General features: G+C 38.2%; 1 protein-coding gene across 1 annotated transcript in view; it reads left to right on the top strand.

Moving 5' to 3' along the window:
* CCDC192 (coiled-coil domain containing 192) overlaps positions 1-4,349 on the top strand; it is a 247,052-nt gene extending 242,703 nt beyond the window's left edge. The window contains exon 7 of the mRNA XM_054694460.1: positions 4,178-4,349. Within this exon, the coding sequence (XP_054550435.1) occupies positions 4,178-4,299 (122 nt within the window). The 3' untranslated portion in view covers positions 4,300-4,349. The remainder of the gene's footprint in view (positions 1-4,177) is intronic.
* Positions 4,350-24,360: the final 20,011 nt, after the last annotated feature.

The following is a 24,360-nucleotide window of genomic DNA, read 5'->3' as shown; positions in this document are numbered from 1 at the left end:
TAGGCAAAAGCACTTGTAGAATTTCACTCTACACACTATCACTCCCACCTCCTATGAGTTGATAGGGTTGTTGCGAAACATATTTGCAAGAACTAAACAAACTTAAACACATAAAAGACATGTTAAGCATCCGGTCAGGTATGAAAAAGTCACTCTTGTGTTACAGAACAGAAGACAAAAGGAATAATTGTGAACTAATCCAAGTAAACAGGACGTGCTGTCATAATCAATCTAAAATCAAACACAAGGATCTGACAATATGAGTCAGGAAAGAAAATAAGGAAAAACTTCCCTCAGCCAGTACTGAGGAAGAGTGCCAGCCCTGATGGATATATGTCAGGAGAAGCTGCTAGGACTTCATTGTTGCATAGACCTTCATTTCTATTTTCCACCTTGTTAAATCTTCACTCTGACATGAGCAAGACACTGATTCATTCGACAAACATTCTGGCATATTGCCTCCACTACCTTTTTTGCCTATAAACTGAAAAAACAGTTAACACGTTTGCTTGCCTTGATTTAGTAAAATACAGAGAATGAATTCCTGATAAAACAAAATCATCTTTTTAGTTCATATTTGATTACTTATTAAATATGTGACCATAAGCAAACTAGATCTGTAGTTTTCTTATTTTTCACATCGCACATAAATTTCTTCCCCATGTAAGGTCAAATATAAGTTCTTAGAAAATTGTAAGTGATGATATGGGCCTCCCTAGTGGCGCAGGCAGTTGAGCGCAGCACTGTGAAGCTGTACGCAGCCTCTGCAGTGCTGCTGGCCGCAGAGCAACCCACATGGCGCGGCAGACCTCTCATGTCCCGCCCTCTGCTCCTCTCAGCAGTGTATTTCAGTCATTCTGCCTGTTTTGTTCCCCGCTCTGTCTCTGGCGAATCTCTCACCCTCACGCATCTCTGGCCTGTACCTCAGCTATTGTATAAATAAAAAATAAATCTTTTAAAAAAAATTGTAAGGGCCTCCCCAGTGGCACAGCGGGTTGAGCGCAGCCCTGTGAAGCTGTCCGCAGCCTCTGCAGCTGGCCAGGGACATTCCCACATGGCGCGGCAGACTTTTCCTGTCGCACCTGCTGCTCCTCTCAGCAGTGCTTTCAGTCTGTCTGCCTGTTCTACTCCCCGCTCTGTCTCTGGTAATCCTCTCACCCTTCTGTGCCTCTGGCCTATACCCCAGCTATTGTATAAATAAAAAATAAATCTTTTAAAAAAAGTAAGTGATGATTAAAAATTAGGGAAGTTGCTTATGTTTTTCTTCAAGAAAGGTTTGTTGGGCTCTTAAACTCCAGACTAACTAATGGATGTCAGAAAAAGTTTGTTACAAAAAGCGTGAGGGCTAATTGCATCCTCCCCTTTGTTCTACAGTCCACAAATGACAAGTGCAGTAACTCCCTCCTCCCCTTGACAGTAGGGAAACCAGGTCTGTTGTGTCTCATAATCAGAGAACTACAAAATATTGAATCTGAAGCTGTGATAGCCATGTCCCTTCCACGTGGAGAAAGCTGGCAGGGGAGAATTAAGCTAATGTTCTTGAGCAGAGATAGGAGACAAAGGGATTCCTGATGGAATGAGAACTAATTCTAGACTTCTAAACACTTCCCAAAGCTTATTTCTCACATTTTCTTTTAGTTCTAATAAACTTCCCTTTTGTGTAAGCTAATGGGATGGTTCCTGTCACCAAAGAAGTGACTGACCCACAGGAAAAGGCAGATACTCACATTTCCTTTGCTTTTGGATTAATGCTAGCTTTACCAATGCTTATAGGATGGGAAAGTGACCAGAGTTGTTTTTTTTTTTTTTTTAAGGGAAATTCAAAGCCATTAACTCTGGCTTTAGAAAGGATGGATGTTGTTGTTGACAAGGCAGAGGTTGCAAGAGAGGTATAAGCCTCCTATCTTCTGGTCTAGGACTGAGCTCAAACTCCCAAAGCTATACAATCTTGACCTTTAATCACAGTGAAGGTGTAAAAGGCATATATAGGATATTAATACCAGCATTACAATCAACTAAGCTTTTTTTATTTTCAGCCATTCATATAACCTTTCAGACTTGTTTTCATCTATAAAATAAGGGTCTAAGTTGCCAAAATACTACTATAATTCTTGAAGGTCTATGAACATTTATTTTAAGGTTAATAAAAGTTATTAAAAGAAATGCGATGTAAGTGGGCCTCCCCTGATGGCGCAGCAGTTGACAACTGGGCTGCAAGGCTGCCCGCAGCCTCTGTAGCATTGGTTCGTTCCCCGGCTGCTGGCAAGGGTCCCACAAAAAAAAAAAAAAGAAATGCTATGTAGGGCCTCCCCGGTGGCACAGTGGGTTGAGCACAGCGCTGTGAAGCTGTCCGCAGCCTCTGCAGTGTGGGTTCGATTCCTGGCTGGCCAGGGAGATACCCACATGGGCGCAGCAGACCTCTCCTGTCTCAATCCCTGCTCCCCTCAGCAGTGTTTTCTGTCATTCTGCCTGTTCTGCTCCCTACTCTGTCTCTGGTGGATTTTCTCACCCTTCCATGCCTCTGGCCTGTACCCTAGTTTTTGTATAAATAAATAAATCTAAAAAAAAAAAAAAGAATGCTATGCAATGAGTGATGGGAAGAGATTTAGATGAAAATCATCCATTGAGACTCTTTTTAGTAATATTTACAATAATGACTAAAACATACAGCATTACTCTGTAACAGGCACTTTACATTACCTATATTAACTCACTTAATTCTAACATCAGTTCTATGAGAGATAGATATAATTATTATCCTCACTTTATAGTTGAAGAAACCAAGGCACACAGAACTCAGGTAATTAGCCCAAGGCTACCAGCATGTCAGAAATTGGGAACTTAACTCACACAATTAGTCTTCAAAACACAAGCTCTTACAACTATGACACGTCTGTTGTTACCATACCTACTTCTCTGTCTGGCACAAAGCAAATTCAACAAGTGCTTTAAAAAATGAACAAATGAATAAAGTGACCTTTGTGAAGCCATTGATAACAACCAAATGGCAGTATGACCATGCAACAAAATAGCCACCACTGAAACATTTTGCAGTCATGCACCTATTCACATCACTTTCTGTCACGCTCTGTTTAGAGTTTTCAAAACACTATATGTGAGGGCTAAGTTTTGTTATTGGTAGGACAATCATGTAATGTCCTTGGGACCTAGATTATGCTAAGCAGACTGGCTTTTGACAAGCAGTTCTACCTTATGCCAATGGGTCCAACAGTGGAAATAAAGTACTAGACGCAAAGAAGAGTAAAAAAGAATATGTTTACCAAAAAGGTTCATTTGCTTGCTTTCCCATTTGTTGAATTCATGCACTATTTCCTCTCTCATCAGAGACCTACATAAAAATAGCTGTTTAAATTATGACTTTCTTAGCACCAGGAAAGTTGGCAGAAATGACTTATGTAACTAGAGTCTATAATTTGGACAATTAGTCTTGTGACTTATTGAAGAATATATATTAAGTAGATGAATTAGATCATAGCAAAATTTTGATAAGTAACTCCTCTATCCCTTTAAACAAGAACCAGATTTTCCTACATTTACTTACTGTAAAGAATTATGTTGCCAGAGTCAAACTCAGTGGTTTAATAGAACCACTCCCTCATCGGAATGCTGAGATCAAGTTGTATTAATCCCTACCAGCAGAGTTTATCCGAGCAGTGGAAAAGGCCATTGTAATTATTATTCACTCTGTGGTTTTAGAAAACAGCTGAAGTTCAGCAACTTACACTTTTATTGTGTAGTAATTTCAAGGATGTAAGGAACAAAATGGCTTAAACATTAATTCAAACTCAAATTACGACAAGTGTCAGGGTTTGGAAAATTTGGATTATAAGGACTACCAGTAGCCCTCATGTGATCAGAACAATAGCTGTGGAAAAAAACTATTAGATCACTGCATCTACTGATCCCCCTGCAGTTCCAGAGTAGCAATTAGAGCCTCCCTTGCTCCCGTGTTGCTGTGTGCAGAGGGACAGCTTTAACTCCTTGTGGTGTAGCCAGGTCAGCTGTGGTGAGAGATGAAGGGCTGCCCATTGTCAGTTCACATCACCCAAATGGGATGCCGAAGCTGGGGACCACGGCAAAATGAACCCTGTACTGAGCCGTTCTGTGTGCTCAAACGTGGATCTCAAACATAACATCTGCAACTTTTATTTTGCAGGTTGTTCCCCGTTGTGGGATTGCAGCTACAAGAACACCTCACTAGCCCTGAAAAGAAGGAAACACTCCACAAAGAGAGGGAGTCTACTGAATTCGATCTGTGGAAAAGTCTTGTCTCTTTGAACTCAGATGTCTCTCCAGTTGCACCAGGACACAGGTGCATGTCCTCTCTTTGAATTGTTTTCATAAACTGGGAGATTGTGTTGGTTATAAGCTCTCTAGATGGAGAGACTCTACTAGAGATTTCAGGGAGTCCCTACAGTGAAGACAGTCCTAAAGTTAAAATGAGTTTGTGCAAGTCAGAAAAAGAGGATTTGAAGGGATCAAAAGAATTTACCCTTATTCCCTTCCCAGAAAATTAACTAATGAAAGCTCAAGTGAAATAAATAAACTGAAACTGAAGTGAAGACTGAAAGTAAAGTGAAAAATACTCCTTTTTGCCTTTTTGACAGTTCACACAGAAACTGATTAAGAATGATAGACTGGGGCCTCCCTGGTGGCGCAGGGAGTTGAGCACAGAGCACTATGAAGCTGTCTGCAGTCTCTGCAGCACGAGTTCGATCCCCGGCCAGCCAGGAAGCAGCAGACCTCTCCTGTCTTCCTGGCTGCGCCTCACTCTCTCTGGTGACTCCTCTCACCTCCCCCCACCTCTGGTGTGTGCCCAGTTCTTATATGCATAAATAAAATGAATCTTTAAAAAAAAAAAAAAGAATGCTAGACTGGAAATCAATTTCTGATCTTGGACCCCAAATCAGATGGCTTCAAAAGCTTCCCATTTCAAATACTATAGCAGAAAACTCAAGGGACAGATCTTTGGATTTTATTTTGAACTTGTAGATAACTTACTTTGCAAAAAAAAAAAAAAAAGTGATTATTTAAATATTTCTATAGCCCAGCATAGACTATAAACTCTTCAAAGGGTGAAGGGTGACATTAGGCCATTCCTTCCTGAGGGACCCCACGCTATTTTGCAGCAATGCCCACAACTATTACTGTAGCAAAACTCTATGATCACTCTGAGGATCCCTGCCTCCTGGTATTCACACACTCCCACATTGTTCCAAAGTTGGCTAGTGTGAAAGCAGAATAAAGCAGAAGGAATACGATGTCATCTATGCAATAGAATTATAAAATGCTGTGGCTTTCTTTTGCACTCTCATTTCTGTCTCTATCTCTATTTCTATCTCCAACTCTGTCACATCATAACTTGTGCGAAAGAGTATGCCATATTTGAGCAGCCTTATAAAGAAGTTTGCATAACTAGAATCTGCCAACTTACCAAAAGCCATTGAGGAACTGAGGCTTACAACTACCATGTGAATGATCTTGGAAGCCAACTCACTGATTCCAGTCCAGCCTTGACCAACTGCTTACCTCCATCCTCAAAAGACCATCAGCCATCACCACCCAGTTAAGCAGCAACTGGATTCTAAAATCTTGCAAAATTTTGCAACACCTTGCAACATTTCAGGGTAATCTTGTTACTCTGTAGTAGGTGACTAATATAACTAAGAGGATGTACTGCTTCTCTATCCTATAAAACTCTCTTGAAGATAGGCATGAGGGAGGCAAGGGGGAAAGTTAAATAGCTGAACAAGAGTCTAAATGGATTACAATATTTTCTCAGCAACCTTTGGTCTAGATATTTCTGTCCAGCTATCCCTGTGACAAACTCAGGGATACTGGTCCAACCTTCTGGAGAAGACTACACATTCCTTTTCTAGAGTAACAACTTATAATTTCAGTTGAAGAAACTCTGTGATCACCTTATATGCTTTAAGCTTGTTCCCCTCCTGTGCAACATGTGAGATGCATTACATGTCCATTTATTCATTCAACAAATACTTAACCAGTGACACCAATCGAGGTGCTGTCACTACAGCAGCAAACAAAATGAATAAAGCCTCTGGCCTCAGGAACCTATATCGAGCATGCACTCCTATTTTTCCCAAACTCCAGACCCTTTGAAAGCTACCTACTGGTGGGCTTCCATGGGGTCTACTTGCTCTGAATCCCCATTTGAGTTTATCCCCCAAATTTATAGGGACCCAGCAATAGACAGCTCTTTCAATGGAAGCCTGAAAGCCATACTCCTTCTATAAGAGGTAGCATTTATCACAACCCTTAGCAACCACTGGCAAACATTTAGCCCATAATCAAGAAAACTGAAAAAACCCACAGTTATGGCACAGTTAATTGAGGTAGGGCTATGCCACACACTCCTTGTTTCCATCCCTCTGACATATATATTCTCTGATATATATGTTCCATGGTATTTTACAGTGACCCTCGCACCATAGTGTTTTTTTTTTTTAATTTTATATGTATTTTTTTTTAAATAATAAATTTTATTTTTATATTCCCCCATACAATTGCAAACGCACCATTCTGACCCCAATCCTTCCCCTCCCGCCCCCCACCCCCCAAAAAGTGTCTCTGGTTCATAGTTTTTTGTTGATTTTGATTTTCACTTTCTTATATTCATTTTCCTGGTCCCTTATTTAAGTTTTCTAGATTCCTGCTATGAGTGAGACCATCCGGTATTTTTCTTTTTCTTTTTGGCTTATTTCGCTGAGCATGATCCCTTCCAGCGCCATCCATGTTGCTGCAAATTGCATGTGTTTATCTTTTTTGAATGCTGAGTAATATTCCATGGTATATATGTACCACATCTTCTTGATCCAGTCATCTATTTTTGGGCATTTGGGTTGTTTCCAAAGCTTAGCTATTGTAAACAGTGCTGCTATAAACATAGGGGTGCAGGTGCTTTTTGGAATTGATGTTTCTGTGTCCTTTGGGTAAATACCTAGGAGTGGAATTGCTGGATCATATGGAAGCTCTCTGTTTAGTAGGTCCAGAAATCTCCACACAGCTCTCCATAGTGGTTGGACCAGTTTGCACTCCCACCAACAGTGCAGAAGAGTTCCTTTTTCTCCACACCCTCGCCAACATTTGTTGTTGCTAGTTTTTTTAATATGTGCCATTCTCACTGGTGTGAGATGGTATCTCATGGTAGCACCATAGTGTTTTAATAAATCACACTTTATCTGCTGATAGATACTCTGACATGATATTTCCTGCCTGACATCCAAATGGAACTCCTGGACTATAGAAATCAGTAAAATAAAATCAATTTCCCTTAAATAAAAAAATTGGAAAATAAAATATCTAAAATGTATGTATAAGGGGCCTCCCTGGTGGCACAAGGTGTTGAGTCTCAGCACTATGGAACTATCGGCAGCCACTGCGGCAGAGTTCGATCCTCGACCAGGGAACTAACCCACATGGTGCAGCAGACTTCTCCTGTCCTAGGCGCTGCTCTCCCCCAGCAGTGTATTTTAGTATATCTAACTGCTCTGCTCCCTGCTCTTTCTCTGGTGAATACTCTCACCTCCTGCACCTCTGGCCTCTACCCCAGTTCTTGTATGCATAAATAATAAAATAAATCTTAAAAATAATAATAAAAATAAAATGTATGTATAAGTTGGAGGAAGACCCACGTTTCCCAGGTCAATGCAGTCACAAAATAAATACATCATCAAACCAATTATCACAAAATAGTATTTCCTGACTCCACCTCAGTTCAGCTTCAGTTTGTCATAAGAAGCATGAGAATTCTCAAGAACTGCCTCCTCTGTTGTGTTACAAAGCAGTCTTTTTAAAGGCCCCTACCTGGTGGTCCTCTTCTGTCCCAGACACAGAGTGATATTCAGCTCTCTGTGAACACCGAAAGCAGCAGCTACCACCAATGCCCCTCAAGCCACAATGGCAGAGAGTGAGAGGGCAGAACTCTGAGCCAAGGTCACCATCTCCTGAAGTTGTAAGGTTCCTTTCTGGAGAAGCTGTGAAAATATTAGTAATTGTATCAGTGATTAGTCTGGGTATTAGGAATTACTCTGAAGAGGCAGAAACAAGGTTACCCCTTTTCTCTAGCATTGATCCAGTTCTTTCTTTGTGGGAATGAAACCTTGCTCAGGACACTCATGAATGCAGGATATCCTCTATCTTCCCTATGCAAAATTTTTGAACTCATTCACATGGGCCAGAATGCTGCATGAACCTGGCTTAGGCTTAAGCTAAAATCCCTGATTTAAGGGTTTTCTAGAAAAACTAGTTTGGGAGCTATATTAACCTGTGCACTTCCAGAATAATATTTATTTATGAAAATTACCAGAAAGCCTAAACTCAAAAAAATACACAAACCAAAAAAATTGAATTCATTCATTCATGCCACTTGAATTTATCAACAAAAAGTTCCTGCCTTCAACGTTTTCTTTCCAGTTGTTAAATTTTCAATAAAAGTGATAGTTTCAGCACCTTATTTAGAAGGTCTTTGAATTACATAATGACAAGCTCAAGTCTTACAAAGGAGAAAGAGGAAAACCTTTGCTTTAGAGAAAGTGAATTATTTTAGTTGCTAGAAATGAAAATATTTAATTGTTATGTTTAACTAATATTTTAAAGCAACAATAGTTCCTTTTCTGTGTTTCAGAGAGTAAGGAGGGTTTTAATTCAGCAATTAAGATTGTGAACTCAAGCTACACTCACAACTTTTTATTTTATCCTGCTTATTCATTATTTGGGTATGTTCTACTTATTAAAGTCACATCTTCTAAATTTGTTTCTCATAAGATAGGTTTTGAACTAAATACACTTGATGATAAGATAAATTCATTAAGATAACTGAAGTACATAACCCAGACCTATGAAAAAGAAATACAGGAATAGTTTATAGATTCCAAGTGGAGGTGAACATGGTATTTCAACTAGCCCCAAAATCCCATACATATCAGAGATACAGCTTGTTCTTTTAATATGCAAAAAATGGACTAAACGGCCCATTCTCCATTTCCTTTTCCAAAAGTTCATAAAAGAACTACTTGTAATCTGTATGCTATATTGACCTTAAATTGTGCTTTAGGGGAAAAAAAATCCTTGCAGACTATAGCCTTCGAATATTTTCTAACTAATGAAAATACATTCGTTTCCGATAAAGAAATAGTAGATATATGTAGAAGGATGGAAAAATAGAAATAAATCTTGAAAAAAGTAAGTAATTATAAAACCTTCATGTCAATGATTTCGGTATGGGGGAAAGGGTAATTTTTGTTTTCTTTTTCAGATTTATTTATTTATGCATACAAGAACTGGGGTGCAGGCCAGAGGTGCGGGGGTGGTGAGAGGATTCACCAGAGAGAGTGGGTAGCAAAACAGGCATATCTACTGAAATGCACTGCTGAGGGGAGAAGCAAGTGAGACAGGAGAGGTCTGCTGTGCCATGTGGGTAGCTCCCTGGCTGGTTGGAGATTGAACTCCTGCTGCGGAGGCTGCAAATAGCTTCACAGTGCTATGCTTATTAACCCTTTGCACAACCAGGGAAGCCCCTTGTTTTCTTTTTTACCTTCTTTTGTCATGGTTTTCAGTAAACAGATTTTGCATTAGAGCAAAGTTGAAAACGGAGGAAGATAAAAAGGGAGAGGAAACCTGCCCTGCCCCACTTCTGCATTTGACCTTTTCCTCTGGTAGAACACCCCAGTAACTAACTTACTAAAAACTATTAGAGTTCACTTAAGTCTGACTTAAGTGCAAACCCTGCAGAACATTCTCTGATTTTTAAACACTAACAAATACCCCAAGCAATGGGTGTCCTTTTTCATTAATGGAGGATGACAGTCACCCTCACAATGTATTAAGAAATGTGTGACTTTAAAACTTTAAGGAGAGACGGCCAAGGCCGGAATGGAGAATGGACCATGATAAGAGAAGGAATACTCAAAGGCTACAAATATCTTGTCCAGAACTTTGCACTTTGTGGTAGGTTTTTATGTGAATAAAGAGCTATATATTGTTTTTCAGAACACTTCAATTTTTATATTACATTCCATTTGTGTGCTATGGTTTCAGAATACAATTCTATGCTTCACTGGCCTTGTTTTCCTGCCTCTAAACAGAAAAGGAAAACATGGAGTCACTGAATGCCTATGGAAAAAAATATATATATATGTACAGGCATGTTCATTGTAAATGTAAATAGCAGGATATCACAGCAGAGATGGTATAAGATTATTTCAGTGGTATTCAGACATTAATGAAAGCCAATTTGCAATTAGGTGATTAACACACAAGCCAGTGGTAACAAGCAATGTGTTCTTATTCCAAACATCTTTGCTACAAATTGCTGTTAAAAGCTTCTCTCTGCATTTTCTCTTTGTCTTTTGACTGCATTGTGATGATATAAGGTAATTGCTTGGTAACTATAGAATGCTGCGTGTTATTTCATGCAAGTCGTTTAGTTACAATGTCAGGTAACCACATAGGAAACCCTTTTAATTACCAAATACAACAGCTTGCATTACTCAACTGCAGTTTCTCTGGTTAACCTTGAGCTAATGGTTCATTCCTAAAGCTCTCATTTGTCCCAGGTGGTGCTTCGCCAGCTGCCAGGGCTGCACTAACTCTGGCTAAGTGTTTCTGCAGCTAAAGACACACGGAGATGTGCTCTCAACATCTGTGCTGGGTATCAAAAGCATGACTGTGACTGCTACATGGATCCATCTGGTTCTGGTTAGCAATACCCAAAGACCCTGCTTGTCCTGGACTCCATGAAGAAAGCAAATATATAAGTGTTGATGACTCAACCCAGACTGAGGAATAAACTTAATAGAGCTGCCTTAATAGCAAATTTATGCAAATATATGCAAACATGCATATATCCACTGTAAGTAATACACAGTTTGGAAAGTTAGTCTCTTTTAGAGTGCTGATTTTTCCTCAGTAAAAAACAGTGATTCATTTATTTCCATGTGGCTAACAATATACCTGCTAAGGTCTTACTTGTGTCCTCTTCTTTCATCATCTTTGCTACATGTTAACTGCTAATATGCCTGTTTAGTGCTGCTTCACTTCCTACCTTAGATGTGTCAGATTTGTCACTTGTTTACAAGTTGACATGCTAATTTCCTGTGCATATTCAGTATCCTTAATGGTAATTGCACAAAATTCAATTTCAAAAATATATATAATGAGTTGTATCTCGAGCTCTAGCTCTTTACCTGCTTTTATGAATTACCTCCCCTCTTAGGTCTTTTGACAGTATGAGACTGACTTTAAGGCTGGACTACTGCCAGAGGGAAAGAAACTAGATCTCCTAATCAAGAGCTTTCCCAGCCACAGCCACCAGGGGCCTGTTGCTTAACTATTTGATACCAACAAACAAATCTAAAAGAAACCTTAATCTTTTAATTCCCCCCCACCCCGTGGGCTTTAGGGGAAATGGGTAGTGACAGAAAGAGTAAATGACAGTAAGTTTAATTCTTTAGATCAACATTAGAAATGTTTTAATTTATGTAAAAATTTTATTCTATCAATAAGTTTGTCAGGTTAAAAACATTTCACAATGGAGAAAAATACAAATGGGTTTATCTGAATTTCCCAAAGCTTCAACACTTCTTATCCTCATAAGGGCTAGTTAGTAACAAAACACTGCCTTGGAGTTTTGAGTTAAATAGATATTCCAACAGGCCTGTCCAAATCCACCTCACCTTTAGCAACAACTCTTCCCAGTGGGGTCTTTTTCCAAACATCCTCTCTTAATCAAAACTCCCCAACATACCCCTTCTACCCCCACCACTCCAAAATAACCAGACCTGAACCTGGAGAGTCATCTTTGACTCCTATTCATAGTCTCCACACATATTATAAAATCCTCTATTATTAGAACCATAAAGACAGGAAAGATATGTTTCATTTCTCAAATACCTGGTAGAAATTATATATGTACCAATAAAACCAGAGAATTCACCAGAGACAGAGTGGGGAGCAGAACAGGCAGATGTACTGAAATACACTGCAGAGGGGAGCAGCAAGGGAGACAGGAGAGATCTGCTGAGCCATATGGGTCACCTCCCAGGCTGGGATCGAACTCCTGCTGTAGTGGCTGCGGATAGCTTCTTAATGCTGTGTGTTAACCCTTGTGCCACCAGGGAGACCCTCCTTAAACTTGAAACTTAATCTCCTAACAGGCAAAATTAAGATAATTTGAAAATTTAGGTCTTAATATTACGATTTATTTAAAGTGTCCTTTAGTTTTTTGTTTCTCAAATTTGCTTATTCTCTCTTTCTAGATTAAGAACTCTACGTTGCTGTTCTCTCCAGAGCAACAATCAAGCACTGCCATTTTTGGTTTCAGCAACTATTTGTTTTTCCCTGGTATGTGAAATAAATCCTATTATTGTTGTTCTCTGAACCTGAGTAGTCTCACAATTGTGCGCGCAGATGAAGAGCTAGACGGGTGACCAGTAAACTATTTGGGCAGTGTCCTTAGCCAGTTTTAGTGGCTCTTTGCTGCCCAGTATCAGAATTGGGGAGTTTTCTGGGCAACAGCAATACTTTTATGTCCCTGTTAGAAAGGTAGGAGTCAATACTCTACACTCCATCATCAAAAATGTAATGTTTGTGAGTAGTATTGCTTAATTCAAAAGAAATAACAATAACATCAACAATAATAATGAAAAGGTAATGCTAGGTTACACTGCAGTAACCAAAAAAAACCCAAAAAATAGTTGCTTAATACAATCAAATTTAATTTTATATTCACACAAATTTCAGTACTATCCAGAATCTGTCCTGTAAAGTTCTTTAAAAGCGACTCAGGGGCCTCCCTGGTGGCGCAGGGGTTTAAGCACCACACTGTGAAGCAATCCGTGGCCTCTGCAGCATGAGTGTGATCCCTGGCTGGCCAGGGAGCAACCCACATGGTGCAGCAGACCTCTCATGTCTCACCCACTGCTCCCCTCATCAGTGTATTTCAGTAGATCTTCCTGTTCTGTTCCCCTCTCTCTGGTGAATCTTCTCACCCCCCATACCTCTGGTCTATATCCTAGTTCTTGTATGCATAAATAAATCTTTAAATAAATAAATGAATTAAAGTGACTCAGGGGTCCAGGTTCCTTGCATATTTGTAGATACATTATTTCTAAGGTTGTTGCTACAGATGTAGAAGGAAATGCAGGAAATACAATGACTTACCTTTCTTGACCCAGAAATGTGAATAACCCCTCAGTTAAGTTTTGCTGTCTTAAATTATTCATGGTAGGAAATAAGAATTTAATCTGCAAACACATGTGAATTGAATTCCACTGCCAAATATAAACAACTGAGTCTCTGGATTGTTACTAGTTATATCTCCATGAAGATTATATTTATCAATCATTGGTACTATGCAACCTTAAAGGACACGTATGGTTAAAACAGGGAATAAAGCACCTTGGATAAAATTAGCCTTCACAGAACTAAGAAAGGTGTCCTCTCGACAAAAGGAAATAATTTAAACTCTCTAGGAAGAATTAAGAGTTTTTCCATAAAAAATATAGAAGAGAATATAGGTAAAACACTACATGACATGCACCTCAAAAACATCTTTACAGACACATCACCCAAAGGAATGATAGTGAAGGCAAAAATAAATAGCTGGGACTACATCAAATTAAAGAGCTTCTGTACAGCAAATGAGACAATAACCAAAACAAAGAGAAACCCCCACCAACTGGAAGAAAATTTTTGCACACGACACTAATGATAAAGGACTGATCACAAAAACCTGTTTTTTGAGACTCAACAAAAACAAAGAAAATAATCCAGTCAAAAAATGGGCAGAAGAGCAAAAAAGAAACTTTTCCAAAGAGGAAATGCAAATGGTCAACAGGCATATGAAAAAATGTTCAACATCACTTGTAATCAGAGAAATGCAAATCAAAACTACAATGAGATACCATCTTACACCAGTGAGAATGGCACATATTTAAAAAACTAGCAACAACAAATGTTGGCAAGGATGTGGAAAAAAAGGAACTCTCATGCACTGCTAGTGGGAGTGCAAACTGGTCCAACCACTATGCAAAGCTGCGTGGAGATTCTCAACCTACAAAAGTTAGAGCTTCCATATGATCCAGCAATTCCACTCCTAGGTATTTACCCAAAGGACACAGAAACATTAATTCAAAAGGGCACCTGCACCCTATATTTATAGCAGCACAATAGCTAAGCTATGGAAACAACCCAAATGCCCAAAAACAGATGACTGGATCAAGAAGATGTGGTATATATACACACTGGAATATTACTCAGCAATCAAAAAAGATAAACTCATGCAATTTGCAGCAATTCATGGATGGAGCTGAAAGGGATCATGCTCAGCCAAACAAGCCAGAAAGAAAAAGAAAAATACAGGATGGTCTCACTCATAGCAGGAATTTAGAAAACCTAAATAAGGGACCAGGAAAAAGACTAATTATAATAAAGAAAAATCAAAATTAACAAGCAACTATAAACTAGAGACATACTCTGGGGTTGGGGGGGGGGGAGAGAGGAGGGATTAGGGTCAAAACAAAGGGGGTGGAAATTGTATGGGGAATATAACCAAAATGAAAATACATACATTGCGCAAAAATGAAAAATGATGTAAGAATTATATAAAATAAAATAAATTGAAAAAAAGAATTAGAGTTTCTATATGACACAAAATAAAGTCACCCTTTTTGGTGAATATTGACTACCTTTAATCAACAAGATATGCAAATAAATTGGATAGTTCTCAGCAAAAATGGCAGAGAAAGGGAACCTAATGCTATTAATTTGAAGCTTAATAATACATGTGAATGCTTATTAATACACATCAGATAGATTTTTTTCTTTAAAACATGTACTCTCAGCATTCAAATTTTATACTTGGAAAACAAAAAATAGCACTCCTCATGTTGAATGTTTTTAATAGCATGGGCAGGAAAATGAGACAAAAATAAAACATTGTTCTTATCACTTTTTATCAGACTATCTCAAAACATGCTACAGAAATTAACTTAGCAACCCTTAAGTTCTAGGTGGTTCTGAAATAGTACTTCTGTTTTTAGTTGGGCAATCTATGGCCCAAAGAGATGAGTCAATTGTTGAAGATTAAGTAGAAAATCAAACACAAAAATAAACATAGAAAAGAGAGGAATGAAAACTAATAGCCAGGGCACAAATTCCTGGACTAATTCATTCCAATAAATTTCTGCCTAAGATAAATGACTCTGCTTCTTTTTAGGAAGATCTAAGTCCCTGTTGTCAATAAACAAATCTAGCTCTATACTAATATAGACACAATTTAATAACCAATCTGAAAGTCATCTGAGTAGATCTAATTATATTCCAGTGATTCTAAATATATTGTGAACTATTGATAATGTTGAAGAATTTCATTCACAGAAAATGTACGGAACAACAAATCAATGGAGAATGTGTTTATGGTAGACAATCCTTATTGTATAAAAATAGTTCTACTCACACTTTAGACCTCCTCCAAATTCTATTTCATTCAAATTCAGGGTAAAAATGCTAAAACTAGATAGATAAAATTCTGGAATATCTTTTTTTAATACAAAAGGGATTTTAGAGATTACCCAGTTAGTCTTCAACTTTCTTTATAGACCCAAAAGTTTAAATGACATGTCTGTAAACAGTTATTTAGTTAGACAGACGTAGGACCAGAAAACAAATCTCCATTCCCACTAGGAATTGGCTATCACATATCAGACTGCCTCTTCCCAAACCTCTACCCACTCCCAGAACAAATGTTAAAAAAAGAAAATCTTACAGTAGATGATCACATTGAAAAATAATCCTACATTATATAAGTAGAATGCCTAACAGACTAAATAAAATTTATATTCCAAAGACACAGACAACAGGAATGTGATTTGGCTTTTAAGGTTAGGGATGGTATTAGCACAGGGGTGAAAGAAAAGTAAATGAAGGGAGAAATAACACAGAACTATACAGTCAGCAACCTTATTTGAGCCATATGCTGTATGCAAAGGAAAAGGAAATGAAAGGCTTTGAAACGCAGCTGTCCCACTCCCTGCTATTTCCACCTCAAACCCAACTATTTTTCCACCAGGATCTAACACATGTGCAGTGACACATGGAAACAGAGTGAGCTCATGAACCCAGGGGGATAGAGTTTAGCATTCCCAGTGCAGCACCCTGGAAGCACATGGCCACTCCCCAACTCCACCCCTATGTATGGCAAATGTGGTGGAAGACCTAGTGATGGAAAAACCCACTTCTCAGCAGAAAAGAAAAATGAAAAAATAACTCAGACACCTGGCTGCCTGAAAGGGTTCATGGACCTAACTGTACTGTCAGCATGGTATGTGGAGGTTGCCCCCATCAACAAGCAATGTTTGGACACTAGCAGAGTATCTGAGAATTCAACTCAATTCTGTTCAGTACTGACACTACCTGGAGATATATTTTTTCCAATGCAAAAGTTGTCTAAGACCACCCAGATGCCAGTGGCAAGCCCAGACTGTTACCTGAACTTCTGACCAATCAGCTACAGATTGGACATTTCCACAACCACCTCTTTAGATTTCAGGTGCTACTTGCAAGCCTGTTGCATGTGCTACTGACTATGTATTTGAACCTGTGCTTCTGACTGACAGGCTATAAATAAGAGATTTCCATGATGCGCTCCTCAGGTTCAATTAATATGCTAGTGCAACTCACAAAACTCAGGAAACCCATTTACTCACTAGATGCCTTGTTTATTACAAAGGATAGAATTCAAGAACATTAGTCAGTCAGAAGAGATGCATAAGGCAAGGTATGGGGAAAGAGTGCAGAGCTCTCATGCCCTCTCCGTGGCAGCCATTCTCCCCAAATATCCACATCGTTATCAACACTGAAGTTCTCTAAAGCCCTACCTCTATGATTTTTAGGAAAGTTTTGCTACTTAGGCACAACTGGTTAAATTATTGGCAATTAAACTCAATCTCCAGACCCCATCTGTACATGCTTCTAAAATTCACCTCATTCACATAACATGTATTACTCTCAAACTTAGGAAATTCAAAGGGTATGGGGAGATCTGAGCAGGGAACTATGGATGCAGAATTATTAGATATAGCAAATATGTTATGGTCATCTAAATGTTCAAATATTGCTTATACATCACAATATTGCACCTCCATTTGTTAATTATGCCAGCAGATCACTAGATCTCAATCATGGTAAGGAACTCCACTGGAACACTGGAAGACAGTGGTACCCAAAACTAATAATCAACAAAGACTATACAAACACACAGGGAAAGTTCTGTCGAAGTTCCTTAGGTGGTCTTATTTAGCAAAAGAAAACCTCACATCAGATCACAGGGCATGACAAAGCTCACTTCCTACAATAAAAGGAAGGCTTCTTTTATTCCATCTATACTTCATGTATATGTTTCTGACACTGCAGTATTAACATTTTAAATTGAATCTTTAAATAAACATGATGAGAAGCACATTATTAGAAAGACTAGGCTTGGTATATGACCTTCAGTGAAGTGGTAAGCTGCACTGTTTCCAGTAATTTGGTTTGGTGATGTATCCTTCTTCTCCAAAGTATTAAGGTCTGCTTTGAATTAAAGTCTGCAGTATGCTCAGAGCTGTGACAGTAACTGAATGGACTTGTTTTCAAGTGATGGCCAAAAGGCTTCCTTGTAGCTTGTAGCATACAGTTTATTGATATAATTACTTATTCATTTGATGAACATTTATTGACATTATCCCCACACAGACCTGATGCCAAGCACTGTGCTATGTATACGTATAAAACATGACCTAATTTCAAGTCTTGCTTCTGCCAAGTATTTACCTTACCATAGGACATGCTGTTTAACCCATCTGAATACCTGTTTCCTCTTAGGTTTATAGTAAGAACTAAAAGAGAAATACATGTAAAATACCCAAATATTTTTTAAAAGATAGACTCTGCCTTTGAGTAAGTAAATAAGAAAACACAGCATGCACATGAACAATGAAAGTGTAATGGGATACTTGCTACAACAAAGAGTGTATGTAGCAAGTAATATGAGAAACTGAGCGAATAATTCTGTCTGGAATGGTAATGTAGCATCAAAGCAGGTGAACCATGAAATATGAATGAACAGGAGTAGGGAGAGACACTCAAACGAAGTTGAGACTGAATCCACCAAGCATGGAAAGTAAGAAACCTTTCCCAGTTAGCAGAAGTGATCATCCATTTTGGCTATGATGCTCCCATATATGGAAGCTGGAAGCTCTTTAGGTGTTGGCTATTTCCAACTCCACACCCCTACACAGCCTACCCCTGGTCCTGAACTCCTTTCCTCCCTCGCCCCCTGCACCCTGAGAGTAAGCACTGAGAGGCCATATCCTCCCAAGGCAGCAGTTTCGTAAAAGGATAGTGTAAAATCAGCAGGTGAGTCACACAGAAAGCAAAATACTTAATAAATTACATAATACACTCAGGTACTTATGACTTGGTATGCATTAGACCAGTAGAAAACATTTCAAACACCAAAATTGAGTGATTGTTTCGTATAACATATAAGAATAGTAATTTGCAGTCAGAAGGTAGTAAGTTTATCACTAATGAAGCAATGTAGGGAGATGGCAAATGGAAGGGACTATTGCCCCCTCCTCATCCCTGTGCAGACATCATTAATCTATCTTGACATACTTTTCTATTGAGCCTATAGATAACCTTGGAATCTTGGCCCTTACAGTCATGCCTTAACTAGTAGCTCTACAGAGAATATCCTAAAGACGAAAGACAATGAAAAACTTGATATTGTACCTACATAAAGGTCAGGGTTGATGCTTGATTTATTTAATTAAAAGAATTGTACAACCCCAAAGTTCAACTTGACTCGAAGTATTCACAGTAAAATGGGGCTGAGACACTGTGTTAAATATTGTAGATTGACTTCAGGTTTATGACAACTCCCTTCCAGGATACAGAAGTTGGAGAGCTACAAAATGGCATCTCCTAGTCCCTTTAAAGATAGCATTTCACTATTTACATTAGCTAAGATCTGGAAACAGCATAAATGCCCAAAAAGAGATGACTGGATCAAGAAGATGTATACTTACACACAATAGAATACTACTCAGCAATCAAAAAAGGTAAATTCATGCCATTTGCAGGAACATGGATAGAGCTAGAAGGGATTGTGCTCAGTGAAATAAACAGCAGGAAAAAAAAATTATGGTTTTTCACTTATAAGAGGAATATAGGGGGACCAAACAAGAGGTTGTAGGGAAAAAAAGACAAAATTTAGCAGAAGGCAAACTATAAATTGGAGACATCAGCAGGGGACAGTTAGGGCGAGGAGTCAAAATGGGAAGGGAAGAGTACAAGAGACTATGGTGATGGTTGACAGGTGTCTTGGTGGTGGTAATTTTAAGGGGATTACACCTGAGAAGAGAAATCAAACTTGTACAAAAATGAACAATGATGTAAAAACACATTTTTTAAAAAAAAAATGACCAACGCTAATAAATACATTGTCAAAAATAAATACAGTGTTTCAGATTTTGATTCAGAAACACCTGAAGGCAGGCTTCTGGGTACATTTCCTATCAAGGACGATGACAGATGCAGCCCTGCCCCAGGATGAGCTGTGACAGGGAACTCCCAGCCCAGTGAAGAGAAATTTGTAGTCACTTACCTGGATGCCCAGGTCTGAATAAGATTTAAGGAGTCATTCATAGAGACTTAATCTAGAGTGTATTTCTTCTCTTCTCTACAATAATTGCAAAAAACACTTAAAAGTCAAATATCTTTCTGCTTAAATTGGCTACATCGTGTTGCCTATAACTAAACCCTGACTAGTAAAGCCATGGAAAACATCTACCTTAAGTTCTAGTTACTAGCAGAAAAATATTTAGCAAAAAATAGCCTCTGAATGTTAGTTACACCTCATATTTTTATAACTAGTTATTAGCTCTGCAAAAATGAAATCAAAATCTGTATTTCTACCTCTAATTTGTGAACCTCTCTGTCTTCTCTTATCTCAGATAGTTTCCTAGACTTTTACACTTGGATTTTCTACCATCACTAGAAAGTCACATATCAATAATTTCATTTTTCATCTTTTTTCATCATCCTGGCAACCTAAACTCAAAAATTCAGCAAAATCTTCCCCCATAAACTTCCCCAGTTCTCCCTTACCAAGCCCTGACAATTCTCTTGCATAATCTCTCCTTTGCATCTCCTTTCCATTGCCACTCTCATCATTCTCGTTCCAGCCTCATCTGGTTCATGCTTGCACTATTATATTATTCTCCTATCTGATTTCCCTGTTTTTAGCATCTCCTCAAACCGGTTAGCCCTCAAATTTACCCTAGCTACAGCAACCCAATTCATATGCCTAAAAATTGTTCTCATCTTGACACTTCCTGCTCAAACATTTTCAGACTTCTAATACTTTGAATATAAAGTTTGTATCACTTATCTGGGCATACCAGGCTTTCATTGAGTTTTCTGACTATCAGGTTTCTTTTTTTAAAGATTTATTTATTTATTTATTTGTGGGTTTGTTTGTTTGTTTATTTATTTATTTATTTATTTATTTCTACAAGCACTGGGTACAGTCAGAAGCGCAGGAGGATGAGAGAATTCACCAGAGCCAGAGCAGAGAACAGAACAGGCAGACTGACGAGGTACACTGCTGAGGGGAGCAGCGGGCGCAGCAAGAGAGGTCTGCACGCCATGTGGGAACCTTGCCTGTGGCCAGGGATTGACCAGCGCTGCAGAGACTGCGGGCAGCTTCACAGCCCAGCGCTCAACCGCTGTGCCAGGGGGGAGGCCCTGACTACCAGGTTTCTAGCCAAGATTATCTCCCACTACTTCCCTTCTTGAATCAATGCTACCACCAACTACAGCCAAACTGGCATTTTTACTTCATTTTCTTAATAACACACTGTCTTGAATACCATGCCTTGAACATCATTTTCCCTTCTTACAATGTCCTTACTTTCTCCACATTTCATCTAGTGCTTCATCTATTTGAAGGGAAAACGTTAGGAGGCAGACTCCAGAAGATATCTGAATGAGAAATAGAAGACAGTTACTAAAGTAGGAAAATAACATCTTAGATTAATTTGACTGCTTTAGCCAACTGACTATCAACATACTTTTTTTTTAGATTCTGGGAGTACTGCAACCTGGTGCTACATTTGGGATTCTCAGTAAAAAATACTATTCAGAAGCCATTGTACTTTTCTGCTTTGGATGAGAAATAGTACTGCTGACTTACAGAAATGATTGTGTGTGTGTGTGTGTGTGTGTGTGTGTGAGAGAGAGAGAGAGAGAGAGGAAGGGAGGGAGGGAGAGAGGGAGGGAGGAAGGGGAGAGGGAGAGGGAGAGGGAAAGGGAGAGAGAGAGAGAGAGACAGAGAGAGAGAGAATGAATATATTTGTCAGTAAAGTCAAATAAGAACTTGGTTAACTTTAGCAAAGAGAAACATCCAAGCAGATAGAACTGAGTAGTTGAAAGTCCCTATCATCACCACATATTTTCCCTGTGACAACTTTAGATCTGCTTTAAGACTGTTTTATTCATTTTATCTATCTCACCAGTTGGCATCAATTCTATAATACTTGTAGAGCAATGAAACATTTTCTTTTCATTCATCCTCTGTCCTGTTCTGCATATGCTTGCACCAACAGGTTAAAAAGGTTCCCTCCCAGGTATGTAGCTTCTTGACATACATCACTTCTATTCTCTTCCAGCCACTGCACTTTTCTAATCAGGGTGTTTGGCATAGTCGATAGACTGAAACATCTGAATCCACATTTGCTGATAATGGTCTTAGGATAATTTTGTTCACTTTGATTGCTGTTTACAACCTTATGCATAGATGTATAAGGCTTCATTTGTTATTTTTGGTCCCCTACCAACTGTCACTTGTCAAAACCTGAATGAAACACCCCCACAATCTATTTTCCATGTCAACCAGCTATTTCACAGAGGTAGGGATGTTTCTCTTCAAGTTTTCTTTCGTCCCTCCATATTCAGTTCAAAGAATTCTAGATCCATTTGAAAAAGATGGGCCCCACCCTTAGTGAAAAATCTATCTTCCTCATTTGCAGCTAGGAGATAGAGACCAAAACCTCATTTTCAGATTGTTTGCACTCTTACCTTTTAAATATTTATTATGCATCTAAAGTTATACCACTTAATTGGGAAAAGTGAATGATATTTTCCTATACCTGAAGTGACTCATTTTTCTAGAATCTATTGCCCAAACATGCATTCAAATCTATTCTCTTTCCAACAAATTAATTATAAATACCTTTTAAAGACTTTAAATCTCAACTGTTATACAGGAACAGACAGCAATGGCTACATCAAATCTGCATATAGTCATATACAGAGAGTTACAAATTCCATTTTTCACTCACAAGATTAATTTTCACCCAACAATAAGGTTCACTTTGACAAGTCAAGATTCTTTCCAGCATTCCACAATTTATCCCATATTCTTTTCCTTTTCCTCCTAAGTGACATTCATTTAAGACGATGAATACCACTTTATCTTATTCTACTACATTTTTCTCCATTTTACCTTTTCATTTCCACCACAATCTCTTATATACCCTTTTAGCCTTGTCTGCCTTTCTACCTCATAAACTCAGAAATTTCATTTTATTAATGTCTACTAGTTTTTAATAAGTATTATGCTTTGTCTAATTTTCTGCTATGTAAACATCCAGTAATTGTTCTTATCATTCTGATTTGCTTTACTATTCACATAATTCCCTCTGACTCCTTCCACTTTGCTGTATGCAGAAACATTTCCTCTTTCTTCATGGTTGAATAATAATGCATTGTTTGGCTATAACACATCTCCTTAATCTAATCCTCTATCAGTGAACACTTAGGTTGGTTCCACATTTGAACTATTATAGACAATGCTGCAGTAAACACTGTATAATGTAAATATGCATAATAAATTTTTAGTTGATGGTTTCAGATTCCTCAGATCAATGCTTAAAAGTTGGATTGCTGGCTCACATGGTTCCATTCTTAGTCTTCTAATGCAATCCAGAACACTTTGCAAAACGGCAGAATCAGTTTACGTGCCCACCATAGTATAATAGGTTTCCTCTTTCTCTGCATCCTCTCCAGAATTTGTTAGGGGTTGGGGGGTGTCTCTAGAATATATGTAATTCTCATATGTGTGTGAGATATCTCATTGTGGTTTTGATCTTATTTTCCTTACCAAAAGCAATGATGAACATTTTTCCATAATCTATTACCCTTTGGGTACGCTGTTTGGTAAATGGTCTGTTCAGATCTCCTTGCCCATCTATTAATTGTTTAGTTTTTTATTATCAAAATTAAATAAGTTTTTTTTAATTTGATGGTAACTCCTTGTTGATTGTACAATGTGTGAATATTTTTTCCCATTTGGCAGGATATCTTCTTAAATCTACTTACATTTTCTTTCACTATGTTTTATAATTTGAGGTAATCCCATTCTTTATTTTGCTTTTATTTCCTTTGTCATAGGGGTCATGTCTCTAAAAAATCTTTATTATAGATAGCATGAATCATTGCCAAGTTTTTCCCTGTATATTTTATTATTGTAGAACTTATATATGCTGTTAATCCATTTAGAATTTATTTTTGTTCCTATAATCAAAGAATGATCCAACTTTTACATGTCATCATCCAATTTTCCCAGCACCATTTGCTAAAGAAACCTATTTTCTCCATTCCTCGATCTTGGGTCTTTTATCATGAATTACATATTTATATATGCATAAATTTATTTCTGAGCCTATGATTCCATTCCATTGATTCATGCATTTATTTTTGTTCAAACACCATATTATTTTAATTACTGTTGTTTTTTAGTATAAAGTCATATAACATGGTATCTCCATTTCTCTCCTTTTTTCTCAGGACTATTTTACCTAGTCAGGATCTTTTATGGTTCTATAAAAATTTTAATATTGTTCTATTTCCTTGAAGAACACTGGTGGTATTTTAATAAGCATGACATTAAATTTCTATATTGCTTTTGGTACAATAGTCATAGTGGCTATATTGATTTTCCCCATCCAGGGCATGTCTTTCCATCTCTTTTTTTTTTTTTTTTTTTTTTTTTTTTAGAGGCATGTTTTTATTTATTTATTATATTTGTTTGTTTGTTTTGTTTATACATGCACTGGGTACAGTCAGAAGCGCGGGAGGGTGAGAGAATTCACCAGAGCCAGAGCGGGGAGCAGAGCAGGCAGAAGGACTGAAGTACACTGCTGAGGGGAGCAGCGGGCGGCAGGAGAGGTCTGCGCACCATGTGGGACCCTCCTCCGGTGGCCGGGGAGCAGC

Source organism: Talpa occidentalis, unplaced genomic scaffold, assembly GCF_014898055.3.
Source record: "Talpa occidentalis isolate TD23 unplaced genomic scaffold, MPIMG_talOcc4v2.1 talOcc4.13, whole genome shotgun sequence".
Classification (NCBI taxonomy): Eukaryota; Metazoa; Chordata; class Mammalia; order Eulipotyphla; family Talpidae; genus Talpa; species Talpa occidentalis.
This window is presented reverse-complemented; position numbering and strand designations above follow the sequence as displayed.